This window comes from Solanum lycopersicum, chromosome 11 (assembly GCF_036512215.1).
Source record: "Solanum lycopersicum chromosome 11, SLM_r2.1".
NCBI lineage: Eukaryota > Viridiplantae > Streptophyta > Magnoliopsida > Solanales > Solanaceae > Solanum > Solanum lycopersicum.
Window position 1 is genome coordinate 61,608,974 of NC_090810.1, and position 23,860 is coordinate 61,632,833.

Here is a 23,860-nt window from a genome sequence, read left to right on the forward strand (position 1 = left end):
TACTAAGAATAATAAGAACAATAGTATGATTAGTCTTGGTACATACATGGAACAATTTTCTTTGATACAAGACAAACGCCTAATTGTGGGAAAATAATCCACCTATGGATCAACAACAACAACTTTTCCTTTTACATATATATATAAAAAAAAAATCAATAAAAAAAGAAGCTAAAAGATGTTTAAATCATCCCAAACTCATAAACCTAATATAGAAAAATAAAACTATAAAGTAAAAAAATTAAGAAAATGAAGTTGGAAATTATTTTATGCAAGAAAAAAGATAAACTTTTTTTTTTGTCAAAAAGAAAAAAAGAAACCTTATGGGATAACATAATCATCTGGAATATTGAATGTATCTGGATCTTCATCATGTAGCCATCCAAATTTCTCCAAGAAAGGATTAACCAAAGTATTTGGTGGATAATTATCAATACAATCTTTCCACACATTTCCATTATCCAAATCTCTTAACACTTCCCATAAACAACTATTACACTTAAATCCAGCTCCAAAGCTTAACATAAGCACTTTATCACCTTTTTTAAGCCTTTTTTTAGCTTCCATATACCCCAAAACATACCATAGACTACTTGCTGAAGTGTTACCAAATCTATGTAATGTCATTCTTGCTGGCTCTAAATCATACTCACTTAGATTCAAACTTGCACCAACACCATCAATTACTGCTTTACCTCCAGTATGTAGACAAATATGATCTACACCTGTTTTGAAATTGATCATTGGCTTAGGTCCTCCTTTTGATGATGATCCCCAATTCATTTTTCTCATAAAAATCGCGATAGCATATCTAAGTAGCTCCCTTATAGGAAGGATCAAAGGTGCTATTTGTTTCAAATTATCTACTAGTGCACGTGTAGCAGCCTTTGGTAGTGTTTTGTCAAGGTGAAAACCTATGTTACCTTGACTATCCTCTCTTTGTACACAACTTTCATAGGATTCATCTTTTGCACCATGATGTACCCTAACTAGTTGCTTCAATTTGAACATGGCTTTGTTTTTTAAAGACAACTTGTTTGTCAATAGAATGGCACAACCTCCTGACCTAAACAAACAATTAGCAAGAATCATAGATCTATCATTCCCAATGTACCAATTTGGACTTAAGGACTCAGATGTCACCATAAGTGCAACCTTGTTCTTCTCATTCTTGAAAACACTTTGTATGGCATTTATCGATATGAGGCTAGCACTACACCCCATTCCGGTGATGTTATACACCTTGATGTCTTCTCTCATCTTATAGTAATTGATTATTCGTGCTGCTAACGATGGCATACAAGCTAACATGGATATATTCACCACAAGAACATCAATTTCACTAGGGGAAATTTTGTTCCTCTTCAACACCTTATCAATACTATCTTGAAAAAACTCTTCCATCTCCAAGATACCATCTTCGAATGTAGGACATGCTTCACGACCATCAAATACCATTTGTGGTGCATATGTTTGTTCACCAATGCCTGAGCTAACGATAGCTTTCAATAAGAACTTGTACTCATTTAGGCCAAGGTGTTTGTTCCTTCTAATTATTTCTCCTGAAAATTTTGTGCTAAGCATTCGATCATCCGTTGATTTGTGACATTCATAGTCCAAAATGTAACAATTTTGGTGTCTTTTTCGATCGATAATCTTCCATATCAAATAAAGTAGGTAAAATAAAGGAACACCATAGAACAAAATTGAAATCAGATCCATGAGAAAGAAGACTAAAGGATAGATAGAGAGAGGAAAATAGTGTATGGCTTTTGTGATTATTTTGTATTTTTTTTTTGTACGATGCACACTTTAGTGTTGTTGTTGTTGCTTTTTTTTATTTTTTTGGTTGATGAGAAATGTAATTCCAAGTCTAAGTATAAAAAGAAGTATCCAACTTGGAGGTGCATGTGGCTAAATGATATTGAAAAATATAATATAATAGTTTTTTTATTTTGTCATTCTCTCAACTCCCACCAACTGATCGGTTCGTGACATTAACCATATTTATTAATCATACATAATTCATACAACATTAGGTATGTGAAAAGGAAAGATCAATTTCTATCGATTTTCTAAATTAACAAAAAACATCCCCTAAAATTTTACTAACAAATTTATAAAAGCACCAAATATGTACACATCATTATTTCCAAGTATTTCTCCATTTTAAGTAATTACTTAGTTGTTTTAGGAAGAAGACATCGATAATCCTTTAAATATATCAGTATCTTTTATTTGAATACTCAAACTATGACATATTTTAATTAAAAATCTCATATTTTAAAAATTATTTACCGCCAATTATCTATTTCATGTGATCAACTTATCTACATGGTGAACATTAGGAAACTTGTGAACACATATGTAGAACTTTTCAAAAGATATTAGTTGAATATGTCTAGTAAAAACACTTTATCATACATTTAAATTTTCAACAGAAATAAATCGTAGTTTAAAATGGAAAAATACTGATCTCAACCGAAAGCCTTTATGGTTGGTGTACGGAGAGTAACTTTTAAAATATATAGCAGATTTGAAATCACCAAAATTTATGAACAACAAGGAGTGGTAGATGGAATTGTAGAGTATAAAATTATGAAGACAGCCAGCTTTTGACTTGGAGTACATCAGAATGCTGCTGGAAAATAAATAAAGCTACCATAAGAATTTATTCACATACACAATTTTTTATGGATACATAATATTATTGGTGTACAGAAATTAAAATTTAATAGAGTAATTATTTTGAGTTTTAATTTGCTGCCCTGTCCATAAGTCCCCTCTACTGCAACAAAACATTCTAATTTATCACTACTTTGATGCTATAACATAAACTAATCCAAGAAATATACTTGTAGACCACTATATGCTTTAGAGAGAATAAATACTTTATTTAAATAACTTTTTATTATCTTATACACGTATGGAAATATATTTTTGATTATATGCAGTGACGTTATTTGAATCTAGGATTGATACCGTATAAAAGTACGTGAATATTATATCTAAGAATATAAATTGTCAGAGAAAATATATTTATTTTTATTTACTTTTAGTTTAACAAACTAATCTTGATATTTAGCCTTCAAAAGATAATGCTAAAAGTGTATTTTAAGGAATTATAAGTTGTGTAATGAGTTGTACATTCAGACATTCATAAAAGTTCAAGTCTCACAAAAAATAAATAGACTCAAATACATATATATGGTTGAGGAAACATGTTAAAAATATAATCGAGTAATAAAATTATTTTCACTTTAGTAATTTAAGCATTTAAATAACATGATCATAGCAATAAACATATTCTTTCGTATCGTTTTCACTATAAGTTTAAATATATATATATATTATTAATAAAAAAATGAGGGTAAGGTTGCTCTTCCAAACTTAGCTGACTTCAATAATAGTGATGGTGGTGCATTTGTTTAGTTTGATTGCGAAAGTGATATGATTAATTTATGCAACCCTAAGCTTATATATTTATTTATTAAAAGATAAGAAAACAACCGTGATTTTTTTTTTTCTAATATAAAGTCCAACCAAGTAATTAAATGCCGTCTCACTTTGAAATTTCAAACTATTTTCTATTAATGCTAACTTTTTCCATCAATGAATAGTCTCAATCTTAACATTGCAATCCATAATGTCTTTCCAAATCCTAAAAGGAAACGAAAATGTACACAAAAATAATATTTATCGTAAAATTGTATTTTTTTATGTTTTTACTTTTATCTTTTATCGTAAGGAAATAAGTTTATTATAAAATCATATCTTCTCTCCAAATCAGTCCATGTAAACGAACCTTGGGTTACAACTATTGCAATAAAAATAAGTTTCAGCGACGATAAAGAGATACTATATTAATAAAGAGTGCTAAATTAAAGTCTTTACCGACATTAGTTAAGTGTCATTTGATCCCGTGTCGCTAAAGGCTTAGAGACATATACAAAGAGTTCTAATTGCCGCTAAAAGTACTTATTTAGCAGCAATTGAAGTATTGCCGTTGCTACTAAAAATCATTTTTGATGCCACATGATAGTCTTGGGTTCAATTTCATAAACTATTTTCTACTCTAGTAAAAATAAAGATGTCTCTCAAAAACATTTTAAAAAATCATTTCCGGAAAATATTTTTTACTCACCAACCAAACATGAAAAATAAGTTCAAAATCTACTTGTTTTTTCAGGAAAACATTTTCTAGAAAAACATTTTCCATGGAAAACATTTTTCTTCGTATTTAAATTGAAATTGAACTCAACAATCTTAATCTTAGTAATATGATTAATCCTAACCTATATTAATAGTTAAATATTAATCATAAGCTAATTAAGCTCTAAATATATTATGAGGTGAAAATATGCAATAGTTAACTGTGGTTCTAAGTGTATCTTTTAGTATAAAAAATTAAAGTATCATTTTAAATGACTAATTTAAGTAGTTTAATTGGAAAAGTAATAATAATCATGCACATTGCATCCAATATTATTTTATTACCTGTTAAAAGCCATTTATTTGGAGACAAAATAAACTGAAGAAACTTACTATTAATTTCAAAAGACGCAAATATTTATTGTGAAAGAGAAAGGTTGCCACATTATTGCTAAAGTGAGCCAGTTGTTTGACAAAGATGTTTTTGGATGAGAAAACTTGTGAAGTTAAAACTATGATGTAAAAGCAAAAAATTAAATGTCACCAAAACCAACATTTTCCATACAGCTATTATTGCCCTCTCCAAATATTCATCACAACTTGCCCTACCTATAAAAACTAATATCGATGGCGTATCCAAAATATTTCATAAGTGATGTCAATATTTAAAAAAAGTAAATAGATGATTATAGTAGCGTTTGATATTATTTTTATATGAGTCAATTTGAATTACTTAAAAGCCTAATTTCAAGATAAATTGAGTTAATCTTATTAAAATAAACTAAGTTAACAAAATAAGCTGGTCATTAGTCCTAAGCATTTAAGACAAGTCATAACTTTATGTGTTGATTTTCTACTTATTTCTCATGCCATAATTTTCTTTTCATTAAGATGCATGAAAGGTGTTATTTTTTTATTTTTTTTTTAAAAGTCTGGAAGTAAAAGTACAAATACAGACAGGATATAATGAGAGTCATCGCGCATAATTAAGTTTTAATATGATTGTATAAATATTATACACTGAATATAAAATTAAAATACAAATATCCTCTATAAACGCCTTATAAAAATAAAAGAGAGAGAGATACCTATTACTTATTTTAATGTATGAAAAAATAGGTTTAACAGGTTGTACTTTTCTAACCACATGAGGAACTTCCCTATCAGCATTGACTCTGTCCAGTTGTATTGTATATATAAACTATTTTATTTTTTATAATTTAAGAAAATAATATCGAATCTCCTTTTATGCAAAATTAATTGGGATATATATATATATGTTAAAGAAAAATAAATTAATTATATGTGACTATCAGCCCTTTGCAACTTCTAACTGCATTTTCCTACTTGCCAATATGAAAACGTTAAAAAGTCACATTTCTTCTACTTTCAGTTATGAGAAAGCATTAATTAATAAGTTGTCTCATATTGAATTTTGACTTATAAAGATCTACCCAAGTTTTAGCATAATGCAGCTAGTTAACAAGAAGATAATCGTAAATATTGAAATAAATTCATATCGCACTTCGTGCAAACAAATTATTAACCTTCAATTTGTTTCATCAACAAAGCAGATACAGAGGCAGATCTAAAATTTCAAGTAGATGGATCTGTTTCAAGATTGCTCAATGGAAGAATTTTTATTATCTCTTTTGCTCTCGCCTCTCGGATATAATTATTTGCTTACTGATTCGATCTTACTTTCTTTTGACTATCCAAAAGAACCAAAATCAGTCCTGAAAGAATGGTAAAATTTTGGTATCAACTGAATAATTAAAACTCAACAAGTTTAAAAATGTTAATCTATACGTCATTTAAAGGAAAGAGTATAAATTTACTTGAATCAACACATAAATATACCTTTAAACTAAGAATAATCTAAAAACATTCATATAATGTAAGGAGATAATTATTCATTTCCTCGACCATTTTTGTGACATTTCAACACACATTTGTATGTGTCCCAAATGAAGATAATTTGATAAGGAAATATTTCCATCTTTGTCATGGAGAATTAATTGTGATGAAAAAGATATTTTAAACATTGTAGACTGCAATGTTACGTAACCAATATGTAAACAAGAAAAGTCAAGAAATACACACAAGACTTGGCAACTTTATTGCAGTCCAATTATTGAGTCGTTATAATTTCTTTATCACTTTAGGGAGTAATACTTTTTGATAAATAAATGGTCTATGAATTTGACTATCTCAAAATTTAGTAAGAAAATGATTTCCATAATTATATAAGGGGTTCATATTTCATCTCACAAACAATGTGAAACTCTAATTAACACCCTTTTACATGTTCAAAACTAGATATTTAGAGTGTCAGTAATATAACATAAAAAAGATGAACTGAATGAGTCTATCTCTAATAACATAATTAAAATAAATAAATCTTGAATTAATAGTTCAGTCCTCAAAATTAAACTGAAGAATAAAGAATAATTCAAAATCATATAAGAAATCCATGGTTGACCCTTTCCACAAACGTGTGGAACTCGAACAATATTTATTTTGAGCTTGGATTGGAAAAAGATATAAACATTTTACTCTTCTAAGATATACATAAAGATTGATATATAGGAGTAAAAGTTAGATATCATGTCACAATCATATTCATAGATACCATGAGATAAATATAAATTGTGTAGCTAAGGTACTATGCAGAGACAATGATTCAAAGTAAACGTTTTGGCTAATACTATAATTGACTAACTATATGGACATACGTATCTATATTTTATGCAAATTTAATTTTTTGTATTATTATAAAAGTCATGTACGTACTAAAGAAAAAACAAATTAGAAGTTTCTTCCTAACGGTGCAATAAATAGCTTTTGAAGATAAGAGGGAATGGCTGAGCCAGATCATTAAGATTTAAAGGAATTCAATTCTTTTAATAGATTATAAAAAATAGATTATACCTTGTATCAAGTTAAAGGATTTAATCTTTGTATTTATTAAGCCTTTTTATAATTTTAACTTCTATATATACGTATAGTATAATTATAAGTTCAAGATAAATTATTTTTAATAATAAAAAGATATTATTCTTTTCATAAACAAATTATAAAAAAAAAATTATATACTAACTAAATCAAATAATTAGAATGTATATTATTTATTTTAAACAAATAGAAGCGTGAATCACAAGAACTGGATAAATACTTTGTCACATCAACAACTTGATATTTGGATATACGAATTTTCAAAGTCAATATTTTATATTTATTGGAGTGAAAGTTGACAATTGTGGCTTTAATGCCAACAAACTACTTGTAATTGTTATGTCCTAATTATTGTGTCTGTTGGTTGCAAAATTCATTGAAACATCTCAATTACTCTACACATTTGTTATCTTTGATACTGCATATCTTACACAGTAGGATATATATAGAATATATAATAATCTGATTTAGCTAATTTATATTAAGATTAATTAAGTAATATAACAGACTATTGTAACTTAGTTTTGTGCATGGTGCAATGTAATGATAATATAACTAATTACAACATGTGACTTTCTAGTCCAAAGCGTCTCTGAATTCAATACTTAGTTAGAAGAGATACTAATTAAGCTAAAATTATGTAACACTGTAAAAAAAAAAAAATTGTCCGCTTTCAACTATGGTACATATATAAATGAATTTTGAAGTAAAGCATCATATCATATATATATATATATATAAAAGTAATAGTGGAGTTTCAAATTACACATTTTTGGACTTAATAGGAGACAAATCAATTGAAATTTCTATTCTCTTTTTATCTCGACAAAATCTAACATAATTAAATGAAAATATTCATATTTTAACTAGTAATAATAGAGATGGATATAACATATCAACATATACTCAATATTTTCAAATACAGAATATAAATTTATATATAAAACGGACGAAACATTGTTGCATATTTATATATGTTAGTAAGATTAACAAGTCAATCGACATCCAATCACGCTCCATTATTTCAATATCACATCGTTTCTTGTCTATCAAATCAAAATGGGTAAAATTAATGGAGATCTTAAGACTAATTATATACTGTCTTTAAGTTTAATGGTGCTATTTGGGGAACAAATCAATCAAAGATTTTGTTAATTATACGACTTAATCAATAGATTTTGTCTGAATATATGAGTGAGACAGAAGCCTGAAGAAGGAAATATACATTTTTGAAGTATTATTCATAAGAATAGTTTAAATACTTAATTATCTTTTTAAGGAGGAGTTTGAATGCAAATTAGACTAGTAATTAAAGGGAATGGAAAGAGTAGTAGATACAAGAAAGTATTATCATCTAAATTTCTTCAGAATAATGTTAATATATGGCATGAGTCCCCAAAAAAACATAGATTAATTGCTTGCACCGTTTAAGACGAATTTAAAAAAATTTAAATTGTTTTTAATTTTAATACGATTTATCTATTATTTATTGGGTTCAAAATCACCTATCAATGTAGCAAAGAGTTTTATTAACAAAATACTTTTTCTTTTCGAGTAAAATACATAAGGTACTAAAAGCAATTATTTTGCTATAATAATAATAATAATAAAATTGACACTAGTGTACTACTCTCTTTTTGAGAGTGAGAGAAGATTTTCTAACCCGCATGCCTATGAAGAACCTCAAGTTTATCGGGAAAGGATGTGGTGGTAACCCCTCTTTGTCTAGAACCGGGCGTCCAGTCGTGTAGGAAGACTCATCCTAGCCACTATAGCGACCCCCGGCCCGACCTGTAGGTCCGCTAACGTAAAGCGAGGAGTTGAGCCTGAACTGGCGAACCGAAGTCACTTTCGGAACCATACTTCCTACAGCTAACATGTGTCCAGTCCAACGGGAACGCGCAGCGCAAACGAACCTGAGCTGCTATACCGAATCCCCGCTGGCCATCGGGGACCGAGTGGTAAGGCCATGATCCGCAGGGGAACAGATCACTCATTCTTCCATTGTGTATCTCGTGTAATTCACATGTATTTGGTATACATAACCAATCTTGCAAGCCTTGTTACTCATTGACTCGCTTCCCTCCGTATATTAGTGTTACTGATAGCAAAAGTTAAGTGTATCTTTCTTAGTAGATGATAGAAAACTCTTAATTAGTACTTCCTCCGTTTAAAAAAGGATGGTCTAGTCTGACTTGGAACGGAGTTTAAGAAAAGAAATAAATTTTTTAATCTTGTGGTTTTAAATTAAAATTATGTTAAATGTATCAAAACGCCTTTTAATCTTGTGATCTTAAACATGTCACGTGGAAAATTAAAGTGAAAGTGTTACAAAAAAAAACATTCTTTTTGAAACGAAGAAAGTAATAAGACGTATCATTTTAAAAATATATGTAATAGTAATATATATGGAAGTGAAGTATATCTAACTACGTAGCTTTTCCAAAATATAATAATATATTATTAACACTATATCTGCCCCTACCGACCGTTAATTATTGAATTGCTATTGAAGGACAAATATTAATACTTCTTCAATTAATTGAAAACATCTTGTATTTTTTTATTCCAAATAGATAGTGAAATAACAATAACAGAAAAAAAACATATTATTTTTTTAAGGTCACCAAATGCTTCAACATATTTAGAAGGAAGCACATGATATAGTAGCCTAGACGATAGCGCCTTAAATATAGCATATGGTTATGTTGTTCACATCTTTTCTCTGTTGCGGAAAAAAAGATCAAATATATATATATATATATATATATATATATATATATATATATATATATATAATGTTTATTATACTAAATCTATTATTAACATTATTTTCAGACTTAAAATATACCATATATAGTACATTCTTATACAAAAGTGTTGATACGAATTTGGAATCTCATGTACTATTTTATTTTTATTTCCCATCATATATATATAAGATAAAAAAAGAATAGTGGCAATCGAACTGATATTTATTATGCCAAAAACTCTTAGTAATTATGGTAGTAAGTTCAAGTTTTTGCAATTTTTCTTTTGAATTTACTATAGATTTAAAAAATTTAAACTACTCAAATTAAAATATTCTCCTTTTAAAATTTATAGCTCGCGAGATATTAAATTTCACCATTTATTATTCTAAAAGATATGCTAGATAGATTCTCCACTCATGATTAACTAAAAACTTTAAATTTAAATCTTAAAAATATCCTTAAGTACACATAGATGTCACGATTCAAATTCAAAAGCTATAAGGATCTAGTGAGTAAATTGTATATAGCAATATCGTAGATAATTATAATTAACTTGTAAAGATAATATGTACATTTAAAACTCAATCGTAATACGTAAGTACTTTAGGCTCTAGAGTGTGCACCCACAACACAAACAATAGGCCTTAGGCGATAGGGCGGCTATAGGCCTTAGCACATAGGATGGCCAAATCAAATGTGAGGCGAAGCTAAAAATTCGAAGATATATTCAATCAAATTTAATAACTTTTACTTAAATAATATATATATATATAATATATATAGATATATATCAAGTTTAAAATTTAATTATTACTTTCAGAAGTAGCCATTTAAAATTTATAAAATGAAAATTTTTTATTTTACTTCTGCAATAAATAATAGAGCTTAGTAGGTGGGATGGCTAAATCAACACGTTGTAAAAGTATAAGATAATCTCAATTGAAGTTACACAATATATAATTCAAGAGATATAATCAGTGAAGAATATCACAGAGTTAACTCTCAAGAGGGTACTATATATCAATTAGATCTAACATGAGTTAATAATCTATATAATGTCAAGCTCCATTTATAGAAATCAACTTTTCTTCTTGCTTTTAAGCCTCCCAATCTCATATTCTAAATTGGGTGAAGGCATAATATTGGTATTAATAACTCAAAATAGCATATATGATTTATTTTCCAAATCTTAAAATTACAATTTGAATCACACATACCTTCAAGAATATACATGTAATACATGAATATTCAAGTAAACAAAAACATATATACACTGCCACAAAAAATCTAGCTTCTTTCACTTTCATATTTACCCTTTTATTTATTTGTCTGTTTGTTTGCATCGATTGGTATGGTGATAGAATTGAGGGGTAGAGTGAACATCATCACTTTGATTGTCAATACAAAAAGTTAGACAAGTAATAATAAATTGGGCCCATTCCAATTCCTTAGTTGGATTGGGCCTTATCATATTTTCTAAAAGTATTAGCCCAATAAAATATGGTTCAAATCTAATTTCAATGAATTATTTGAGATATCCAATGTGTATTACTTATCACTTTATCAGAAGTGTGTACATGTTAGTTACAATTTAATAGTTGGTACATATTATTATGTTAAAAGAAAATGTAGAAGTGATCCAATAATTTTGAAAGGGTTTGTTTTGAGTCCAAAAAAGTTGTATGGTATATTGAATTTAGTTTGAATAGTTGAAGAGTAATTTTAACCATTTTTCAAATATCAAAAAGAATTAAAGGTATACCAATTATTGATTTGTTTATTTTTAACTCAATTTTATACCAACTATTGATTGGTCATACCAAAAATAAATAAATAAATAAATTTTAGTGAACAGATAACATAATAAAAACAACCAAAGAGTAGGGACCAAATATATTAAACTCCATTTATAATTGAGCCAGGAGTTGGTGACCTTTTCTTAGTTTTTGTTGGAATTTGTCAACTCCATGCACAAAAGCCAGCATTTTAATCAATGTTAAAATCTCTTATGCTTCATATTATATGTTTGGATTATTAAAGTAAGTATATTTTAAATTATTTAAGTATTATTCTCTCCGTCTCATATTTAAAATATATTTTCTATTTATATGATGACTAAAAAATTATTAATAAATCGATCAATTTTATTATTTTGCCCTTTATTCATATAATTACCTCTGGAGTTTTTTTTTTAGATTTTTAAAATTTATAAACTTTAAAGGTTATATTAGTTGTAGGGGTAAAATAGGAAAAAAATAATTAATTATATCCTAATTTAGTAACTGATCAAATAATATGAGACACATATTTTTAATAAAAATTTATCCTCTTATTTATTATTTAGAGGCAAGATTAAAGTAAACAAATAATATAGAACGAAATAAATATCAACACATTCCGAAAGGAACAATAAATAATAGGAATAATACATAAATGTATTACATTTTAACTTGACTCAACTCACATTTATGTTCTTGAACTTTCGGTTTGCACAACAATACATTTAAATTTGTATAAAGTTGAACAAATAGACATTACAACTGACGTGAAATTTTTTGTCCTAGGTGATGTCCTATGCATATTATGTCACGTAGGATTTATGAGTCTACGTGTTCAACTTATATAAGTTAAAGTGTTTATTTATGTATACTCAAAGTTAAAACATATAATTATAAATTGAATTAAGTTAAGAGGTAATATATTATGTCTTTGAGAATGATTTGAAAAATAATTATAGTTAACAACGAATATAAATTAAAATTCAGTGTGATAAATTTATTTTTTGATATTTAATTTGAGTAAGTATAGGACGGAGTACACAAAACTATATGCACGAAGTATTTCATCATTCAAATAAAAGAATATGATTCTCCTGTTAACCGTATAGCCACAAAATTCTATTATAAAAGAACAATTAAAATAAAAAAATGTTTTTGCTTATACACAATATCTTCCGTTAATTTCTTAACGACCATGTGACGGAGATGACGAGGTTGAAATCGATACCGACGGGGAAGCAGAGCCGTACGCCGTCGTTGCTTGCTCCGACAACCCAGTGCCATAGAATAAATCCGATAAGTAATTTTGCAAATCGTCAGGGGCAAATCTGACAACTGACTTCACTCCGCCACTTCTCAGTGATTCCCTGTACTTTTCGTAAAAGATCCGATAACCCGAAACAATCTTTCTAGACAGTGATATCTTAACTTCGTCTCGGAGTTTCGGGTCGGGTATAACCCATGAACTCTGTACTCGGTATGCTTCTTCAAAACCCGAATTGAATTTGAAGAACCATTCTCTTGCTTCCGGCAAAGACATCTCCTCCGTTTCATTCTCCGGCAATAACGTCAGCACTTTGTTCCATCCCATCCTCTCGTAGTTTGATATGTACTGTCTGATCTTCATTTCGTGCTTTGATAACCAATCGGATCCAAGTAGAAACTTCAGATTTGATTTCTTCACCTTCGAGACGACGTAGTTTAAGTTGTTCGCTAAGAACAGATAGGATAACGAAACGTCCTTATAGAGCTGAGCTTTGCCGTCAAGTTTACAGAGGAGGACGAGGACGAGCCACGCTAACCGGACGGAGACTGCGGAGGACGGCGAGTCATCTTCGTCAGGAATTGGACTCATGAAGTAAGATTCCGGCAACGGTGATTGAACTGACAGGGGAAAATCACCGATGATTTCGGCGAAAGCACCGCTGTAGTCACCGAGGAAAACAAGGTAGTTCATGACATAGCGGGTTAGAGGATGGACGCCGCCTCCCGCCTTTGCTTTTGATGTATCTTTCTGAATGGCCGATTCGAACTCGGAAAGCATTAATCGAGCGGCTTCGCCGAGTTTGACCAGTGACGCCATCGCCTGAGATTTAACAATGTCAAACGAATTGAAGCTGAAAATCAACTCGATTTCATCCCATAGCTCGGAAATTGAGTTGTAGAGATCGAGCACAGTGAACATTTTCTCAAGAGATAATTTCTTATACTTCGCTACCATTTCTGGGAATGTGAAAAGAGTAAGAGCACTTTCTCTAGCAATTTCGGCGAAACAAGTTTCTCTTATTGCATCAGAGGCGGAGAAAACATGATCACATAGAATCTTCTCGCCATGGAACAGGGTACTCACTGCTATTTTCACAGCACCTAACCAATTCTTCGTTTTCTTCTCCAATAATTCCCAATCCATTTTCTGAATTTGTGAGGAGGTTAACTTTTCAACGCCCAAATAATACAATGTCTCATCGATCACTGATTTTCGATTAAGATTATAAATCTTAACGCACTCTTTTCCATAACCAGCACCAATCATACAATCCGCTATAGCTTTCAAATTCGCCATCACAAGTTCAGAAACTATCTCAACCTCAGAAGCTCGAGGTGAAACCTCCGTATTAGTTATCTCATCATCATGATCATCGTCATCAGAAACACTGGACCGCGTTGATTGTCTAGAGGATCGAGTAGACAGAGTTTCAGAGTCAAGGAAATAGCGATTCCCTGATAAAATGGTGTACATTTCCTTCTGAAGTCTCTTCATTGCAATTTGCATGAGATTTTGAGCCTGGACAAGAAGTTCCGAGCTGGAACACTCTTTAATAACGAAATGCATACCATGTTGCAAGTTGGTAATAGCATCGAGAAATTGTAGTGCTTCTTCGCGATAATCTCTGAAAAGATTAGCGACTCTATTGTATGAAGTAGAGGAGGAAGCATCCAGATCCCATTTTTTAATGATTGCTCCAGCGTCGTTAATTGTATCCTCCATTAAAGTTTGTGAAAAGGTATGACGTGAAGGGGAATCGGTAGAGGTAGTACAAGAATGTAAAGGTGAACTAGGCCGCGACGGAGAGAAATGTCCGCTTCTCATTGTTATATAATTTGTAATCAAAGATTTCGAGTTTTTAGAAATTGGAAAGTTTTGTTGTTATTTTTGTGGTGACGGAGATGCTAATTGTTAGGTTTAATTAGGATTTGAAAGAGATAGGAATATTTATAGAAGTGAAGGCTAATAATAATTGACATAGAAGTGGTTGAAAAAATAGAAGTGACGCGGTACTTTGACATTAAGACTTTTTGTGTTTTGGATTTATTCAACTGTGGATCGATATAACCGAAATTGGCCTTTTAAATGAAGGTCGCAAAGCTCAAATGTCCAAACTACCAATACGAGAAATTCAATTAATTGATAAAAATTTGACTTTTTATTTTTGTAATTTCGTTCTCCGTTTTCCTAATAACTATTTGTTAGTATACAGAGTTTTTTTTTCCCTAAAGATGAGAATGAGAATGGACAATTGTTAAAAGTCAACCAAAAATTTGACATATATTGAACTTAAAAAAACTCAACCAAATTCATAACAAAGTTATTTGAAATATAATTTCTTTGATTCGAAAATCAAAATTTCAATTCGATCTGTAATATTGTTCTTATTTTGATATTAAAAAATGTTATTAAAATTTAATTATATTATCTTATTGTAAAATTTACTTGAACATTTTTTTATTTACTTTTGTAGATTAATCATTCTCTTAATTTATCTAGTCGTTATATATACGGTGAAGTTTTTAATCCATAATTTTTTTCTATCTTTTCTTTTTATCCAATTATATATATTTTTTATATGTAAGTCGTTATATGTATTGACCTGAAAGTATATAAATAAATATATAGTAACCAAATTGTGAATCATAGTGTGGAAGAATTTTGTTTTCCAAAATAAATAAATAGCCGCTGCTGTTTCTTACTGGGATAATTGCATAAAAAATGAGATGAAGTGATCTCATCGAAAGTAACCGGCAGGCCGGCCTTTTTTTTAAAAAAAAATTAGCAATACTTTACCTAACACAACATATAACATAATTTAAAATAATAATAATATTATTAAGATTCGAAAAGCATAGAACATATGTAATTTTTAATTTTATTTTGTGGAGATAAATGAGTTAATTACTAAGAATCCTTGATCATTTACAATAATTTTTTTCTAAAAAAAGAAAGAAAGAATTATAATCCCTTTTTGTCTTTGTTTTTTCATAAGAAAAGAGTAGTATTTGATTAATTAAAATACTCCAGCACAAGTGATAAAAAGTCTTGATTGGCATTTGACTCTCATGGTCAAATATTACGTACCATTGGTTAAATTTCGAATAAACAACTTCCCCAGAAAATATATCACCTCAAATCGTTTTGGTTCTATTGTTAAACAATTCCATATAATATTTCCCACATTATTGGTTCTCTAGCAGTATATTTGTAAATAATAAGAGATAAACCATCAATAGTATATCTGAATCTTTTTTTTTTTTAATCTCATATTTTAATTATCAGTTATTTCATATTTTCTTTTTACCATTTGAATTATTATTATTTATGTATTAAAAATATTTCTAACTATTTATTTCCTTTTCGTATCTAGGTGATGAAGTTTAGAAATATTAATAACCATTAAATTTTATAATAATATATCTTCTTGTCATGATTTCGCACATAAATTGGACTCTCCACGCTAGAGAATGAGTCAGTCTTTTTCTCCGAATATAATATATACATGCTTAATATTAAACTATACAAATAGAATCTTAATACATAACGTTAACGTTACAAGACTATTTCAAAATGAGCTTTTGCTCAAACAATTAATATTGAAATTCAAAAGGTGTGACTCTTTCCACTTAAAAACTACAAACGCATTAGACCAAATTTCACAAACGTTGGTCTCAAATTGTGTTTAGAAGACAAAGATTCTAATAATTTATTTATTCGGTTGAAGCAAATTATAATGTTTTCATGCTAACGTGCACACGATGAAAGTCTTTGAATTTGAAATGAAAGAACTTGTATTAATTTTAATGTTTTCATGCTAACGCGCACACATATAATTAAAATTTCTGTTTTTTTTTTAATTTATTCATTTCTTTCTCTTTTACCAATTTGATTGGTATATTAATTCATGAATTAAAAAGAGCAATATGTATGAGTATGAAACATCAATATTTGCTTAGGTTACGTATAAATGATAGCTTGTTATTACAAGTTGCTAATAATCTCTAATACTTATTTGAAACAATATATATTATGATAAATCAATACACTTGACCTCCAACATTATTAAGTTGCATGCAATTTTCAATGTTATACGAGTAATAATTAATCCATATGGGCATGTCAAATGCTGAATTATTATCGAGTTTTATATTAAAGTCAAAAAGGAAATATAAGACTAACAATAATAATCATAATAACATATTTAAAAATACAAATTAAAAATTATTTTTAACATTAAAAATCTCCAATGAAGAAAGGAACTGTTTTTAACATAAGAGTAACATTCAATAAATCATAAATGGCATGAAGCACAGCCCCTTTTTAGGAAAGAAAGTCAAAATTAAAAAAAAAAGTCAAAAATTTCTTCCTTTGACGTAGCCTTGTTTTCCTATTTGACTTGAAATTGGTAAAACGACAGGAATAGCATGACATAATAGATTATTTTAAATTTATTGAATACTTGTGATTGTATTAAAATCTAATCGATTCAAATTCAGTTGAGTAAGGCTCATGATTATAGTAGTATTTTTTTTATCTTATAAACTCTTTAGTGTAAAATTAAATATCTAATTAACGAAAAAATATCTATATTTACTATATCAAATCTATTAACTAAAACATTACTGAGTTACTATATCTTTGAAGGACAGAACCAAAAGTATTAATATCATTTTTATTACCATGCGCTTAAAGTCTATGCATAACTTATAAGCATTCAAAAGGAAAATATTATTCGTTTCATTCTTTTCTAGAATCATTCCAAGGCCAAGCATTTACGGATATAATTATTATAAACTTATTTACACTTTAAATTATAAAAATATGATTTTAAAGGATTAATTGTTAAAAGTGAGTACTTTTAGATTCAACAAATATTTTAATTTTTATCAAATATAAGGGACTAATTCTACCAAACAACGATATTTATATATAAAAATAATAATAAAATTGTATTTATGATATAAATATGTAATTGTAATAATTAGGGGGGAAATTATAATTGTAATCCTATAAGAACAAAAAAAAAGAATTATTTATAGTTCTTGGAACGTGAAAGGCGAATCTAGACGGTAATATGAGGTGATATTATAAATAGTAAAGAAAAAAATAGAAGAAAAAAGAAATTTCTCTTAAAAAATCATTTCTTATTTTTTATTTTCATATCTTTAATAATATCGAAATCTGTGATAGAGAATCAAATCATTTTTTGTACCCGCCTAATTTCTCAAGATGTGAAATGTATGGTCAAACCGATTTTTTTTTTTTTTTTTTAAATAGAAGGTCCTCAAATTGTTGAATAGTGGCTAGTGCACGTCTAGGAATTAGTTTTTGAGAAGAAAAACAAAAATATTTTAATAAGAAAATGCTAAAATAATTGTATTGGAAAGAGTCGTGCATCCAATAATTTACTTAAAACCATACAACATTTGAGAATAGAATTATTTTTTAAAAAAAACAATAATTTTCTCAAAGTTAATATGGTAATCTCCTTAAATAATTCTATCACAAAATTGGACACTTCTCAATCTGCAGCTTATGAGCTTTAACACCTTTTTAATAGTTCTCCAAAATATTATTTTCATCTTGTGAAAAAAGTCTAAAATATAATTAAATTTTGATCAAAATTATTGTTACGATATTAAATTTTTAAAATGATTTTTTATCCCCTGAATTATTTAATTGTGTATTTTAAAGATAAAAATCCTCCATAAAATTTGATAATGAAATAATAATTTCGGTGAAAGTTAACATATTTTCTTACCTCCCCCTCCCTCCTCCCCCCTCCCCCCTTTATTTTTTTTTTTTATCTTTTTGATAATAGATAGTTTAATTTTAAGATTTTCTATACTCTCGTTGAAATGGTTAATATCTACGTAAAAGGTTAAAACATGTTTTAGATAACAATAATTTTTCTTTATAAAAAATAGTTTTAAAAAATATTTTGTGTAAATTAAATAATGGTATATAAATTAAAAAGAAGGTTTATTACTATTTATCATTGTTCCAATGTTGTACGCACGTCCGTCAAATGACTATCATCAAATCATTAGATAGACTTCTACTGAAAGTTTAAGCAGAGACTTTTTCATCAATAAGTTTTATGCAGTATAATTAATATGTAATTAGTACATAATATATGCATCAATGATATAAATATTTATTATATATTGAGTAAACGTCAATAACTCCTACAAACAACTTTAGCTAGATGGATAAAAAGCAAGATTAACATACGCTGAATTTTCTTTCTCAAAGTAGCCTACAGATTTTTTTTATCTGTATTTGCTTTTCCCAAATTTAGGTGGTATTGTCGAACTTTTGCCATTTAAATTTCTAAAATTTCTAAATTTTAATTGTGAAATGAAGATTTGACTTTTTTTTTAGCCAAAATTACATATTTTAGAACTATGTTAAAGTATTATAAATCACTATTTAAAATATTTAAAAATATATAAAGAAATTTGATTAATAAAATTTGATTCTCGAAATTTATGTTATGCAACATAAATTAGGACATGAGTAATAGCTTCTGTATATTAAATATGGGGACATGGAGATTAGGAATTAGCTTAGAAGGTCTGTTGGTAGTCCAACATTGTATAATATTCTTATTATAGAATTATTATTACCCTTATCCTTTGATTTTAATAATATTTATTTATTCTTGCTTTGATGATCATATTATTTTGTTGTTGTGACTGTATTGATCTCCGCTATTTTTTAGTATGACTTATTTATTGTTGTATTTATTTTATATACTTGATTTTTTTGATATGCATTTTTTTTTTGGGGGGGGGGGGGGGGGGGGGTTAATCTTCACAAGATAAAGTAAAATAGAGTACACATTACCCTACTCAAATTCCACTTTATCGAATAATATTAGACTAGTTCATATTAGTGAAAATTACGTGGAATGACAAACATTCCTAAGTAATTAGCCAATAAGGGTATAGTTTAATTTATTTACTCTCAATAATTATAGTTTCATTTTTTTTTGCCATAATTAATGGGACCCACCGCCTCTTTGTATATCCAACCATAAATTTTTTTTTTATCCTTTTATATATAATTTTATCAAATCAATTTTATCTCTCCTACATTCAATCCATATCTTTCTCCTAAAATCACTCCACTCCTATTTTGAATTTTTGAATTTTGGAAAATTTCACGATATCCCTGTTGTCTTACTTTCATTAATCCAGTTTTTTTTTTAATTTTTTTCCTTCATCAACATAATTATATATGTATTATTTTTCTTAGTTTTTTCATATTTTTTTTAAAAAAAATTCTTTCTTTCTTATCAGTTTAAAGTTCTTCAAAATGAGAATAAATGATTCATCTCCATATATGAGGATTACCAGAGGTATGCCATTGCATGTCAATATTGTTGATAATTCACCTTCGTTTTCAATTGAGTTATTTCAAGATTTTGGGGTTAATGTAGGGTATATGACAACATAAACAAGTTCAAGTTGAACAATATCTTGAATCGGAGATTCAAGAAAAAAATCATCCAATGACAATTCAGAAAGTCATCAACAACGCGAAATCTAGCGGCATTAAGATAGTTGAAGGTTGAAGCAAGAGAAAAGTCAAAAACATAAATTCAGACGAGATTGGATCTATCTCATCAAAACTGGACAGAACTAGACAAATCTGAAGAACATCAGGTTGTGTAATTTATATACAAATTACTAAAGTTATGTATATAGTGGGTTGTGTATTAAGGTAATATATACAAAGTATTATGAGATAATTGTTATTTGTATACAAATATTTGTAAAAAGAAATTTGTTAATCATTGTATAATACATATATAAGATTATAGTATATTATACAAATTCGTCGATATATACAAAAAATTATGAACATGATAAAATATTGTATATATAAACATTACACACTAAATACACAAACATATTTCAAGCTTACAATATATACAATTGACAAATGAATATTATACAATCATTTTGATCATTAATTTTTTTTAAAAAAAACATGAAATTACATATGTAAATATACAAATATAATCCATATACCAAATTATTGTATATTATACAAATCCGTAGATATATACTATAAAAAAAATGAACATAATAAAATATTGTATAAAATAGACTACAGAAAATAATTAAGAACAAATACAACACACTTTTTATTTAAAAAAAGAGAAAAGACATAAAATGACACCTGAAGTTGTCTCAGATTTTAAAAAAAAACACCTTAACTATGTAAATGTCTTATTACCCCACAAAAGTATTAAATATCTTTGTAAATTGACCATTTTGACTCATTTTCTCATTAACCTCACACCCGTGTGACACACTCTCCTTTTAATTAATTAATTTAATTTAAATATCAATTAAATACAGGTTTAACCCGACCCAAATCGTTTAAAAAGATAAATGGTACACTTTCTTTTTTTTTCTTCTCTCTAAATTTCTCACTTTCTTTCTTTATATTTTATTTTCTTTCTCAATTGCAATTCAATTACAACTTCTTTTGAAGTTTACATCTATTTCAATTTCGCCATTTGTTGGTCAATTTCCTGGGAAATTAGCTGAGCAAACAAGAAGTTTTCATGTTCATTTTAGTATTTGATAAAGATTATATTTTTTTTCTTCATGGATTTGTGATCTTCCGGAGAAAAACACATGTTAGAAACTATTTCAAGATAAAAACTAAAAAGTGTTAGAATTTTACCTTCTTTTTTAAAAAAATTCATCTTGGACCAATGGTCCATTATTATTAATAATAAAGGAGAAAAAATTACAGACTTGGGTTAAAAAGACTCAGACAAACAAAGAAAAATCACCAATTTTAGAAAAAGAAAAGAATTTGAAAAAAAGAAGAAGAGGAAAGTCTCTACAGAAGGACCAAGATCCTCACGCCTTTCATCTTCAAATTTGATTCAATGAAGCTCTAGTTTGCCTTACCCTTTTTGCCAGCTTCAAAGCATTTATCTACGAGCTTGGGCAAGATTCACTTCGGCAATACCTTCATTAAAGAGAAAAGAATTTTTTTTCTTTAGTATAACAAGAGGCAACAAGGAGACCATATCGAATAAAAGCAACAGTTGTCAAAAATGGTTCCTTTGAAAGAATGGGGGAAAGTTGGGGAAGATGAGTACTTTAAAAAGGAAAGAATTAAATAATAGATTAAAAAATGACGCGTCTCACTTGTTAATTCGTTCTTTGGAAGAAAAATCTATCATTCACGCGCATTATTTGCGTGAAAACAAACATAGGGAGAAAACGGGTCAAAGTGGCGTATTTACAAAAATATATCCTACTTTCGTGGGGTAATAGGACACTCATATAGTTAAAGTGTCTTATTAAAAATTCGGGACAACTTTAGGTGTCACTTTATATCTTTTCTCTTAAAAAAACAAACATGATTGTCATATATACAATTTTCATATTTATGATGATCGCATATACATTTAATAATACATAATAAATTACACATCAAATTATATAAAAAAATTATTTACAATTTCTCAAATATATACAATATAATCAATGTATATATGTTGGAATTACAGCTGATGGCAATCCATTAGTGATGAAAGATAGCACAAGTTGTATTATGAAGAAGAAGAATGTTTCCGACATAGATATTGAAAAGAGAAAAATGAAAAAATGAAGATTGAAGAAAGACAGGTGGCCTCAACAGCTGGCATCAATTCAGAACCTTCCACATTTTCTTTCTGTAAATATTATCTCTGTTATGTTTAATTAATTGTAAATAATAGTTTGCTAATTGTAAATAATAGTTTGTTATAAGTTAGCCAATTAAAGTAGGACAACTGTTAGTTTGTTAGGCTTTGATTCCTTGTGTTTCCTATATATACTCTTGCTATGCAGAAATAAGACACACAGAAAATTTCATCTCAATCTTTCTTCGTTTATTCATTCATGGTATCAGAGCAAGAGCTCTAATCTCTATTTTTTCCTCAGTTTTATCATGGTAGAAACCTCTGAAATAGCTACTGGGACTACAGTTCCCCTTCCTACTGTCAATATACCCTCTTCTGAATTGATTAACCCTGCTCATCCTTACTTCATATCACCTTCTGATTCTCCTGGTACTTTGCTAGTCAATACTGTTTTTGATGGCAAGAGCTTTGGTGGATGGAAGAGAGGGATGTGGATAGCCTTGACTGCTAAGAACAAATCAGGTTTCATTGATGGATCGACTGTGGAACCTGAAGTAGGAACAGACCTACATTGAGCTTGGTCCAGATCTAACAACATGGTAATTTCTTGGTTATTGAACTCTCTTTCTAGAGAAATTTCTGAAAGTGTCTTGTATTACTCCACTGCTAAAGATATTTGGGCAGAATTAGAAGACAGGTTTGGTCAGAGCTCCGGCCCTCGTCTTTTCCAGCTTCAAAAGGAACTGAGTGACCTTGTCCAAGGGTCATCTGATATTGCTGCTTACTATACCAGGATTAAGCGACTCTGGGATGAATTGAATACTTTAGACTCTTTTACTATTTGCTGTTGTGTGTGTTCCTGTGGAGCAAAAGAGAAAAACATTAAGGCTAAACAAGATGAACGTCTAGTTCAATTTTTAATGGGACTCAATGAGTCTTATTGTGCTGCCAGAGGTAACATACTCATGATCTCACCCTTACCCTCTATTTCAAATGCTTATGCACTGTTGATTCAGGAGGAGAAGCAAAGGGAGTTGCAAAATATCCCAAAATTTCCTGGAGAATCCTCTTCTTTTATTGCGACAAGTCAAACAAATGTTAGTCCAAGGTCTTTTTCTACAGATTTCAGGGGTCAGAGAGTTCCTTATGATGCTAAGAAATCAACTCTTTTATGCAAGTATTGTAAGAAAACAGGGCATCTTATTGAGAAATGCTATAAGCTACATGGCTTTCCACCTAATTTTAAATTTACTAGGCAGAAAAATTTTCAGAATTCTGTTCAGGGACAAGCTGT

The 23,860-nt window shown here is 28.6% G+C and overlaps 2 protein-coding genes across 2 annotated transcripts; both read right to left on the reverse strand.

Annotated features, from left to right (window-relative positions):
• Positions 1-3: 3 nt before the first annotated feature.
• LOC101260402 (3-ketoacyl-CoA synthase 3) lies at positions 4-2,076 on the reverse strand. Its single transcript, XM_004251255.5, has one exon. It carries the CDS (start codon positions 1,720-1,722, stop codon positions 322-324), a length of 1,401 nt encoding a protein of 466 aa, XP_004251303.1. The 5' UTR covers positions 1,723-2,076; the 3' UTR covers positions 4-321.
• Positions 2,077-12,610: 10,534 nt separating this feature from the next.
• LOC101260696 (exocyst complex component EXO70H1) lies at positions 12,611-14,973 on the reverse strand. Its single transcript, XM_004251256.5, has one exon. The coding sequence runs from the start codon at positions 14,727-14,729 to the stop codon at positions 12,825-12,827; it is 1,905 nt and encodes a 634-aa protein (XP_004251304.2). The 5' UTR covers positions 14,730-14,973; the 3' UTR covers positions 12,611-12,824.
• Between the last annotated feature and the right edge of the window lie 8,887 nt (positions 14,974-23,860).

Bases quoted from the DNA above. Each gene is read 5' to 3' on its own strand.
- LOC101260402 (XM_004251255.5), bottom strand. From the start codon at position 1,722: ATGGATCTGATTTCAATTTTGTTCTATGGTGTTCCTTTATTTTACCTA.
- LOC101260696 (XM_004251256.5), bottom strand. From the start codon at position 14,729: ATGAGAAGCGGACATTTCTCTCCGTCGCGGCCTAGTTCACCTTTACAT.